This window comes from Corapipo altera, unplaced genomic scaffold, assembly GCF_003945725.1.
Source record: "Corapipo altera isolate COAL_440 unplaced genomic scaffold, ASM394572v1 23, whole genome shotgun sequence".
NCBI lineage: Eukaryota > Metazoa > Chordata > Aves > Passeriformes > Pipridae > Corapipo > Corapipo altera.
The window spans coordinates 24,588,611-24,600,736 of record NW_020884878.1 but is presented as its reverse complement, the minus strand read 5'-3'; the positions used below and the strand labels follow the sequence as shown (position 1 = coordinate 24,600,736).

General features: G+C 33.3%; 1 protein-coding gene across 4 annotated transcripts in view; it reads right to left on the bottom strand.

Annotated features, from left to right (window-relative positions):
• NOVA1 (NOVA alternative splicing regulator 1) overlaps positions 1-12,126 on the bottom strand; it is a 145,317-nt gene that overhangs the window by 20,395 nt on the left and 112,796 nt on the right. For 3 of the 4 annotated variants that reach the window (XM_027638188.1, XM_027638190.1, XM_027638191.1), the window contains one exon: positions 3,686-3,757. The exons of the other annotated variant lie outside the window; for it this stretch is intronic. In XM_027638188.1, coding sequence (XP_027493989.1) covers positions 3,686-3,757 — 72 coding nt within the window. The remainder of the gene's footprint in view (positions 1-3,685; positions 3,758-12,126) is intronic. 4 annotated transcript variants of the gene reach the window in all.

The following is a 12,126-nucleotide window of genomic DNA, read 5'->3' as shown; positions in this document are numbered from 1 at the left end:
GTTCTACTTAAAAAATTACAAGAGATTTACAAGAATAATACTGACAGATGTATAACTTCCTGGAACAAAGAACTAAAGCGAAAAACACTTCCAGTGCAGAGGTTTCTGTTGCATCCATGGCAACAGAATGTTGCCAGTATGACACAACACATGACAGTTCTGAAGAAACTGTTTTCTTCCACTAGATAAAACATTTTTAGAGGCTATCCTCTTCTTGAGAATCATAAAACAAGTAGTTCATAAACACTAGATTTTTCCAAAAACAATTCACCAAAAGCTGGAACTGTCATACAAAGGAGTTATGATCTCATCTGAATGGAGGCAGAGTGAGTCATTAAAAGGAAGACCTAATACAAACCAGATTTCCTGCCTAGCTTCCTCTGACCTCTGCTGGTAGAACTATTTCCTCTTGTAATAAAAAGAGTGTCTAGAAATTGTTCAAGCTCTGTCAGGGGAACACAACTGACATGCTCGTACAGTGGGAAGGATCACATAGCTGTACTCATCAACACACAGACTTGAGTCAACAGTGCCCTAGCAGCCAGGAGGGCCAACCATATGCTGTGGAGCCTGACAAAGCATCACCAGTCAGTCAAGGGAGAGGATTGTCCTGCTCTACTCTGCACTCGTGCGACCTGACCTTGAATATTGTGTGCAGTTTTGGGCACCACAATATGAGAAAGATGGTTGTTAGAGAGAGTCCAAAGGAGGGCAGTGAAGATGGTGAAGGGCCTTGAGGGGAAGGTATATGAGGAGTGGCTGAGGTCACTTGTCCTGTTCAACCTTGAGTAGAGGAGACTGAGGGGTGAAGTCATCCCAGTCTACAGCTTCCTCATGAGAGGAAGAGGAGGGGCAGACACTGATCTCTTCTCTGTGGTGACCACTGATAGGACCCGAGGGATCAGCCTGAAGTTGTGTCAGGGGAGATTTAGGTTGGATATTATAAAAAGGTTCTTCACCCAGAGAGTGGTTGGGCCTTGGAACAGGCTTCCCAGACAAGTGGTCACAGCACTAAGCCTGACAGAGTTCAAGAACTGTTTGGACAATACCCTCAGGCACATGGTGTGACTGTGGTCTTGTGCAGGGCCAGGAGCTGGACTCGATGATTCTTGTGGATCCCTTCCAATTTGGCATTTTCTGTGATTCTGTGACAATCTCTAATTACAATGACTTATGGGGAGTCCTCCAACCCAGTTTAAAAATCTCGCTTAATTAATTAATTAAATATCTTTTATACAAAATATCATCTTCTCATGTGTAAAATATTACAGAAAATTGAATGATCTTAAGCCTGATATGCTACTATATCCACACAACAGAGTGTGCTGTGAATTTATCTTACACCTTAACACTGAATTTCCTGACATCCATTCAGTTAACTAAGTTCTCTCCTGTTATCATAATATAACATTTTGTGAGAAAACACATACCTGAATGGTTATTTTCTTTTGACAGTCATCTTATAACAGCCATATATCGAAACAAACATTTGTTGTTCTCTATTACTCTCTTATTGAGTGCTTACATGACTATGGACAGGTTTGAGATTATTGTGTTGGAACCTATTTTTTTGTGACAGCCGCAGTGCAGATACTTGTCGATATACTGGTGTTGAATGCTAATCACTACTACAGTCTGGGAACAATTGCCAGCTACGTCACTTATCACTAGAATGAACAGAAAGGCCTTAATTGCTTTGTGCTTCCTGCTAGAATGGTCAGAAATCACTTGAAAATAATAGAAGGGATTAAATAATCATAAATTAGTGGGAATTTTAATGGTTAATAATAAAAGCAGTTCCAAACGGAATTAATTACTCTTCTTCATATATACAGTTTTGATGCTGTTCAAAAAAGGTCTTGATTATTTTTATGAAAACTGAATTGAACAAAGGTTATGAATAAAATGCATTAAAATGTGTAATGTGGGATATAGACAGGACACAAAGCATACATTTCACTTAGCTTGTGTATTCAGCTATATCACTAATAAATATTCTCATAGAACAGCTTTCTATAAACATAAGTATTTTTAGCTATTGAAAAGTCATTTAAAGTTTATACACTACACTATAAATTTGATAATTTAAAAATCATAGAACAGATGCAAAGTAAGTACTTCTCTTATGCTAATTAAACAGCATACTCAAATAATATTTCCTGTAAATAAAAGTATTTCTTCCTTTTTCTCCAAATAATGATCATCAAGATATAATTTTTAAAAAATGGGAAAGAAAGCAAATAGAAAAATCCCTATAAAAAACTATCTGTGCACTCAACATTTTCAAAATCTAATTAAAATAAACAAAGTACTAAAATTAAGAGAGAGAGAGAGAGAATAAAAGCTGAACAGAGAGTTCATAAAATATCCCTAACTGTCGGCAAAGATTTTATCTTTGTCATTTAATGATGATGAAGCCAAGTAACTGTTGCTGGAATGGAAGCAGGCTGATGAAGAAGGCTTTCAAATTGAAGTGAAGGATATCACAATTTATACTTTTCTTGGTAGTTCTTCTATCTCTACAATTTCTTTCTAAATTTCATTACTTTCTGTATTAGATATCCCTTTCAACAGACAAGCCATGTGTTGGTCAAAGATATAATGCTTTAATATGCTTCCGTTCATGTTAAATTGTTTGTTCATCCACCAGCAAGTTCTAAGCAGTTCAGAAAATATCAGAGGATTAGTAATTAATAACAATGTTAACTTCCAGGGGAAATTAGCTTGCAAAGAAAACTTTTCTGGTTTTTGATGTTTGTGCAAGATCTGATAGCAACATTCAGCTAACTGAAACAGACTGTGTGCACCGTTAGCACATACTGAATACTTATATTATTTGAACACAGAGTACATTAAGTTTAACAGTACATTAAAAATAAATAATGTATTAATTAAGCATAAATAAGTTCTAAAGATGACGGTATGTAGTAATTTTAACCATTTTCATAGGAAAGACAAAGATACACAGTATGATAATTTGTGGACATAATGAACTGGACATATTTTTTCCAGTTTAAATTGAAATAAAACAGTTTAATTAAAATACTGCTAAAAGAACAGTTTATGCATTTAAAAAATAATATATTAATTAAACTTACTTAGATGTGTTTAGCATGTTTTTAGAGAGACTTAATTTTCCTTCATTCTTCATCAATAAATTTTTATTTATATTTAAATAATGCCCCTATGTTGTTGTCCACAAACACATGTCAAAATTTTCAAAGTAAATAACGAAGTCTGTTTGCCATTCCTGGATTGAATTCCAGCTATTTAAACATGGTATTAGTAGTAATTTTATTCTAATTTATAAATGGTCCAGGAAATGATCCATATGTGTGTGCATATATACATAAATATACATAAACCAAGAGTTACTCTGTCTACAAACATACCAGTTTTGTGTCTTTGCAATTTATTAATCAAACCAAATGTAAAATAAACCCCAACTATTTTAAAAGATACTTTGCTTTCATAAGAGGTTTTAAAGCAGCCCAACAAAATAAATTAAAAGAAGTAAATCGTTTGCAATTTAATTTACCAAATTCTAACAAGAGTTAGATAACTATGGTTATGGGTGTATATATGTGAATGAACGAATAAATCCTTAACCCACCATATCTTTTTCTCCAGTTTGCAAGCTGTCACCCGTGAAAAGTATGGTGTAGATGGTAGGATGATACTGTACCTGATTGGCTCTGGAGGTGGTCATGGGATCAGATGGAGAGGACTTGGTGGTAGTTGGGGAAGATGGCAATGTCTGGGAACAAAGCAGTTCAGGAGCAAATCAACCTTTACAAGCCTTAGACTGAACAGTTAAAAAAATAAATAAACCAATAAAATAACATAACTAGAAAATTAAAATAAATAAAAAATGCCTAAGACAAAATCTTTCTCCTACTCATTGGAACTTAATGGAATTTAAAGTCAATTGGATAAATAATGCATGTAAATATGCATGCTTATGCATGTAAAAACAAATTCATGACTTGAAATCAAGATGGTGAACTCACATAAATACTCAAAAATATGCTGACCGCATGAGGAATATATTCTTTCCTCTCTCCTCCTCTTGGGGAAAATGAAGACCATAAGTAAACAAAAATTCCAGCAAGTTCAATGAGCACACTAGAAACAGTTATCAGTCTATAAACAAATAGGGCCAATGTCTGAAAGATAAGAGACATTTACTTTGGCACTTTATAATGCACCATTCTAAAGCAAGGACTATAGCCAGCAAGCTGTGTTCCATACCTTACAACAGTTACGCTGAAGCTACTGAGTTTTTGGCAATATACTAACAGCTAAAATATTCATTGATCTTTTTTAATCTAGAAGCAGGTGAAAAAATGTAAGCACCAATTTTATGATGGTTGAACTTGCAACTAATACCTTCACAACAAATAGCTACAATATATTTATGATTAGCATTAAAAATGTTCATTTAGTTGAGCAAAGGTTAATAGCTTATTATGGCCCTGTGTTCAAAATAAACACAAAAAAGAATTAAGAGTCATATTTATTGATCATGTTTTCTAAATAATATACACATGCTTAACATTAATTCTTGAACATATTAAAAAAGCACTGCTCTGTTTAAAAAAAATATATACACATTGTCTTTTAAAAGTATTAGATCCTGACAGAAAAACTCTTTTCTTTTTATAAATGTAGTGAAAAGGTAAAATTCCAATTGTCAAAACATAACATACAATACTTATTCAAAGCATATTTTTTGACATCTTTGCAATATATAAATATTATAAAATATCCAAAATTACACTACTTTTATGTCAAGAAATAAAATGTTAAAGTGCTATACAATGGAATTTATCATATGCTCATATAGTTACTAACCAAAACTACTTAGAAATAAATAAAGCAAAATTTCACACTTTCAGCAGTTCTGTTACTTACAATCATTGACAGTCCCTCATAAAATAGGTATACATACTTTTGCACTAAAATTCTTAATGCATATGAGAAAGCTGGGACACTGTGAATGCATAAAGTTGTGTATTAGCAAAATAAGGGCTTGTACATATGCACACACAAATATTTTAGAGGTATGTTAAACAGTATGAAGATCCATTTTTCACAGTTTGTACATAAACAAGCAGTCAAAACAGGAAAAATAAAATCTTAAGAAACAGATCCCTATTTTGTGTTTCCAACTTATAACTCATGTTGTAAAGCAATCAAAACAAAAGAAAATATGCACAGCTTAAGCATAAACAGGGACCATTTCAAGAGGGTTAAGTGAAAAATACTACTATGTATAGGACATTATAAAAAATATGTAGCTGGTAAAATGCTACTGGTCAGCAGGAACTTCACATTATAAAAATCAAGGTAATCATAAAGGATTCTCCCATGTCTTTAAATACCAAGCATGGGTCCATCCATGAGGGGTTCATTTGTGAGGGGCTAAGATTATTTAGCAATAGATGTTCTGATTTTGCAATACTACAGGGTTAAGCCCATTCAACTTTAGAATTATACTTGTGATTTTAATGAGATGATGCAGTATTTCTCCTACCAAAGTCTGAAATTACAATGAACTGATTTTTGTCATTTAAGCTTAAACTTGAAAACCAAAACAAAATAAAAACAAATCAAACCAAACAAAAAAAAAAAACCCAACCAAACCAAAATTCTCTAAAGAATGGACACCCCAATAGGTTTTTTTTGTTATAGCTAAATATTAAACTCTCATCCTTAACTCCCCCACCACCAAAAAAAAAAAAAGTTGATTATATATTTTTATGAAAATATTTCAGAAAACTTATAGTTTGTGTTATCAACACCACTGCTAAGTAGGGCATTTGGTACTGTATCTTGTTTTGGTATGCTAGGCCACTTATTAAAAGGAAAACCAGTATGTTCTTCACAGTTATTATTAACTCAAACTAATGTATTTATAGGGAAATAGGTAGAACAATTCAACACTGAATAATGGCTTAATCACTGATACTACAAATTATTTAAGAAACTGGAAACATCTCAGATCTCAATTCATATCAATCTTCTTAAAGCACAGAAATATATGGCTGTGGTGAAAAAAGGAGTGATAATAACCTTTTCAGGTAACTGTTAAACTAACCCATTTATTAACTAGAAGCATTTATTTATTTTAGCAAAAGTTTTTTTAAAATAAAATACAAAGGAAAAAGAGATTAATAAATTTAAAAGTAAGACTGTATTAATGAACAAGAACCAAATATGGGCATATACCTTTTTTACCAATATACACATATAAATGGCAAAGTACTGAAAATAATAATAAAGTTCTTTGGTTTGTATTTTTGGTGGTATTTTTCTTTGCATATCAGGTTTTTTGTAATTGAGGCTTAATCGCTCTTACCTTGTTCACCGACATAACTGCTCTTATTTTTTCATATATATCTATGCATATACACATATAAAAGAATTGATAGTGTTTTTTAAAAATTCATTGTTTTTTATGCTTCTGTATAATTCTCCAGATACACCTATTTATTTCTCTTATATCAAAATAACACAAAGTGATTTCTCAAACATGAAAAAAAGAAAAAAGGAACAGGCATTTGGATTTTGTATTGAATTTCCACTGGCTGTTAAGTCATTTATTGATACACTCAATTGCTTTGCAAAAACTTTTCAGCAAAATTGCTTCTTAAAGAAAGTTGAACAGAACTAAATATTTTAACTTATTATGCATCGTTGAATGATTTCTTTAAAAAAATTTGGCAAGTCCCTTGCATTAGGCAAGCATTTGAATTTAGTAGTTATTAGGTTTCTGGGAATTAGATGTATAAAGTGATTGGAAATCTTAAGATGAATTTACATTACAGAGTTTCAATTTTTGAGACTGCTATATGCATAATGTAATTGAAGCTTTCCTGAAAAGGTTATATAAAAAAAAAAAAAAAGTCAGAATTTCTACCACACACCACTTCTAAGACTTTGGGGTTTTCTTAAGCTGTATCTTGAATGGTATAGTCCAAGTCATGATGTAATTAATCTTCTCTGTTTTCTAAATATTATTTCCTTTCCTACAACTTATGTGACAATTAATGAAAGACTATATTTACAGGTTAGGGTGTGTTTCTTGTATTAACCTTACACTTCTAGAAGAGATGTTTGAGAAAGCAGATTTTAAGTATTCAAAAAGAAGCTTAACTTTAGAGATAAAATTTTGTTTGAGCCATATTTGAGTTGTAGTACTTTCTGAAAGTCCAAAGAAATACTTCTTTTTGTTGCTTACAAGAATTGATTGTACTGTGAGAGACTGGCCTCAGGCTGCATGACACACTAAAGGGTGCAGAAATGTGGTCCATACTTCATATTTTTATTAGCAGAGTGAAGATATAGCTGTATCATGGTAGCATAGATTATATACAGTGCATCTGCATGGTGTTCCAAAAGGTCTCTGAGTCCTCTTTCAATGACAATGATGACACCCTTATATTTATATATATATGCACTAAAAAATTTCAATACTTACTTAAGGGTAATAAATAATAAAACCGTACTGAGACAGTTAATTTAATTCTCAGTACTTATTAGTATATTTATATAGATAAGAGTAGAAAGAAAAAACATAAAATTAAATACTATTTGAATAAGGGTTAGAAATGTGAAAGCATAGAAAGAACGTCATTTAAAAGTGAAGGTGAGACTGTATTTACAGTTTATCAATTTCTAGTTTCTCACTAAAGGGCTTGCCAAACAAAGGAAATCTTGGTAATAACATTACCTGCATTAATTTAGTATTAATACTAACCTAATACTGAGTTTCAACCTTGCATATATTAATAGTGGTGCCTTTAAATAATTGAAATTAATGTGATGACAAAACTGATTTGCTTAAGTCCATATCACAATGCACTTTAAGAAAAGGTGTTATCTTTTATCATGTTAAACAGCTGAATACATTTTGCAGCTAAAATGAGAAACAGAGAGCACTGGAAGGTCCCACTGTGCTGAAAAACTTAAAAGACTAATTATTACTAGCCTTTCAACAGTATCAGAGATAAGCCTGTCTAAACAGACCACTTGCTTTGCTAAACAGAGAGTCTTCTTTACTCGCTGTGATCTCCTTTAACATGTAACTTTGGCAAATGATTCTCATCTCAGTGATAACTGTATAAATATATAACACATTTCAAAAAATAAAATTTGGAAAAAGAAATAATCAAGGATTAATAATTTTTTTACAATCTGGATTACTAAAAGGCTACTTTGATGACTTCAGTGATCTATTTTTTCTTGCTTCATTTTCATTTTTGTAAAGAACAAATAAATTTTGATGATATTTCATTCTCTTTGCATTTGGTTTTGCTTTTGTGTAGAAAAAGAGACAGGGTATAGGGAAATACAAAAAGACTAAGAGGCAACTTATCTGCATTTATGAACTCTTGGGAACCTGACTTTGAGAAAGGAAAAAGGTAGGGTTAAGTATGATGTCAAAGAATGATTATCTTATGCTGAGGACAAGAAGGGGTAAGAAACTTAAAGCAAATCACCAAGTACCATTTGGATCAACAGAGCAACTCTGGATGGAGGGAACGATTCAGGATTAATATTATAGCAAAAGAGACAAAAAAGAATCAGGACCTTCTCTTTCTTCAAAACTTGTCACAGCAACACAAAACTATTACAAGATCTGGTTTATTCTGTTACATAGAAATACCAGAAAACTCAAGTATATAACTAGGCATAGGCCTAAAAAAATCACTAAAGATATGGATCTAAGATTCATCCTAGAAGAAAAGGTCACCTTTTCATTCTGGGCTACTTTGGAATTCAGAAAGATACCATCAAAACTACAAAGATATAACTTCATAATTTTCTTAAAAACCAAAACACTACTGAGAATTTCTGCAATGTTGAACGCTGCTGCTCATCCCTTAACAAAATATTCTATTCTCCTTTCACTTCTGAAGTACAGAAGAATTAGTAATAAGCTACAGTATTAACTGTATTCATAAACAGTTTTGCATATATATTGAGATTATATCCAACACTGTTGAAAGGAAAGAGAAAACAGAACACTGATCATCTACCAGAATTAAGTCAAGAGCACATGAGGGACAGGATATAGCATACATACTTCTATGGAACGCTAAACTTTTGCCATTGGATCCAAGGTACAGAAGTCTTTAGTAAACAATGACAAGTTTTTTTGTTTTGTTTTTTTCTTGCAACTTGTAAAAACACCTGCATATCTTACTATATATTGCGGAATGGTAACTGCTGTGATTTTTCACCTATGTTCGAAAGTGACGAAAGTTTATGAGAAATTGCTGACTAGATGAAAAGACATTGATCTATGAAGCTACTTGTTATTTTTTACTTCAAATGAAAACTGTAAGAGCTATTTTCTCATATTCTTCATTTTAATAAGTTTCATCTAGGTGACAGATAAAAAGAAGAAAGGTTTATCAGAAGGGAGAGGCATTTTAGGAAACCCATGAAGGTTTCTTAAGGAGGAAGATCTTAGGAGTATTGGTGGATGAAAAACTGAATACAATCCAGCAATGTGCACTCACTGGCCATAATGCCATCTGCATCCTGGACTGCATCAAAAGTGTATCTAGGAGGTTGAGAGGTGGGTTTGTCCCTCTATCTGCTCTGGTGAGACCCCACCGGGAGAAATGGTAGTGGCCATCTCTGCTTCCATGTGCTTCCTGGGTAGGCTGCTAAAACACCTGCTACCTGTAAAACAACTGAAAACTGGAAGGAAAATTCAACTGCATCCAGCTCTAAGGGCCCCCAGCAAAGAAAGACCTGCTTGAGAAGATCCAGAACAGGACCACAAAGATGATCAACAGCTGGAGCACCTCTCCTGTGAAGATAGGCTGAGAGAATTGGCATTGTTTACCTTCAAGATGGAAAGGCTTCAGGGAGACCTTATAGCAACCTTTCAGTACTTAAAGAGGTTTTATAGGGCAGAGGGGACACATTCTGTATCAGGGAGAGTAGTGATTGGACAAGGGATAATGGTTTTAAATTGAAAGCAGGTGGATTTAGAGCAGATATTACGCAGAAACTCTTCACTGTGAGAGTGTTGAGGCAGTAGAACAGGTTGCCCAGAGAAGCTGTTGATGCTCCATGGAAGTGTTCGAGGTCAGGTTAGATGAGGCTTTGAGCAACCTGGTCTAGTGGAAGGTGTCCCTGTCTAAGAGGGGTTGGACCTAGCTGATCTTTAAGTCACCTTCCAGCTAAAACCATTGTATGATTCTATGAAGTCTATTGAGTCTCTGTAGTTTGAAGAACTCATAACCTATATTAAAAAAACCCAAATTAACCAAACAACAAAGATCCTATTAAAAAAACCCCTTCATTTAAGCCAATATTTTCAGATGTGCATTCTTAAAATCAGATTCTATTTAAGCACTTGAAAACAAAACTTTTTATTTAAAAATTATGAACATTTCTTTTTTGTTGTTGCACTTGAAAACAAAACTTTTTATTTAAAAATTACGAACATTTCTTTTTTGTTGTTGTTGATCAACATTTCTGAAGTAAAAGCAGTTGTTTTCTGTAGTGGAACATGAAATTACAAATCTGAGTTCCGATATTCACTTTTGCAGATTTTGATGAAATGTCTGAGACCATGACTAATAAACAGAAATTTAGCTTATGAGACACTAATTATTTACTGAAAAAGCTGAAGTGAAGCTGGTTCCAATGAAAACTTTAATTAGAAGTTCTATATGTGAAGGTTTTACTCTAGATTTTCAAAGAAGAAATTCTAAATCCTTTTCTATGCTTTGATAGCGTAGAAAAATTTCATAGAATCAAAGAATGATTCAGGTTTGAAGGGATTAAGAAGGCCGAAGAATGTAAACTCCTGTTTGAAGCAGAGTTATCTTTAAGATAAGTTGTATTTCCTTCCATGTAATGCACAGTTCTGCAATGGCTGTCTCTGCTTCCATGTGCTTCCTGGACAGGCTGCTACAACACCTGCTACCTGTAAAACAACTGAAAGCTGGAAGGAAAATTCAACTAACCTGCAAAGAAGCTGTGAAAGTTTCTGAAGAAGGTGATGTGATGAGACCAATTTAAGTAGACTTTTCAATTGCTAATAAGAGCTGCTATTAATTTAGAGGTGAAATTTAAAGCTTTGCACACTAATTAAAAAGACAAAAAAACTCAGGGTCATGATAATTTATGAATAGAATGTGGTTTGTAACCCCTGAGTTACAATGCGGTTTGAAAGAGTTGGTATGACACTGCAATTAATAAAGAGAGAAAAGAGAAGTTAGAAGCTCACAGCAGTTTCTGGGAAGTAAAAGGGCACAGGAATCGGTTATTGTTGGATGATACTCAGAAATAACAGATGGTTGACATCTATGAAGAGATTGTCTATGTTGTGTAGAGATAAAGATGCAAACATTTGTCGATTAAACATTTGTCACACCTACTTGGAGAAGACAACTACCTAGTATCTACTGATAAGTCCATAAGATTAGGAGATACAGAAAAACGCACTGGAGAAGGCTCAAAAGGAACCACACAGACTTGCTTGCAAATCTTCTGAAGCTGAAAAAGCGTAAGTTAAAGAGGCAGAATGTTCAGATAGTTACTTCTATTAGTAAGGAGAAATTCCAGGCCAGACTCAGCCTCTGTGTGTCCCATGCCTTTCTTGAAGACAGAAAGTTCTGAAACTCAAGCAGTCAGCAAAGGTTTTACCAACCGTCTTTCTTCATCGAATCTATAGCCAGGAGGTATTTTCTTTCTTAGCTCTTTTCTCTAGGGTGAGTGTTGGTATAAAGCAGCCCAAGACAAAGAAATACCAATAGAGAAATGAGAGATGCATGCTTATATAGACATGGGCGGCATTGCAAGGCTTCAACTACTGGTATCTTCTTTCATGGGGAGAAAACTACCTTTGCTTTTTGGTAGAAACATCTTCAGAGTTCCTAAATGAAGATAAAATTTATTATTTCAAATCAACTCTCCATCTCAAATCATGTAATACTTCATGTGTCAATGTTCTTGGTTAACATTCTGAGACAGGAAGAACCATGTAGAAGTTTGTATAAAAGAAGAAATTGCAATTAATAAGGTTTATTTTTTTTAAAAAATTCTAAGTTACTTGTATTAAACATCATACTGATCATTTTAGTAAAATTGTGATCT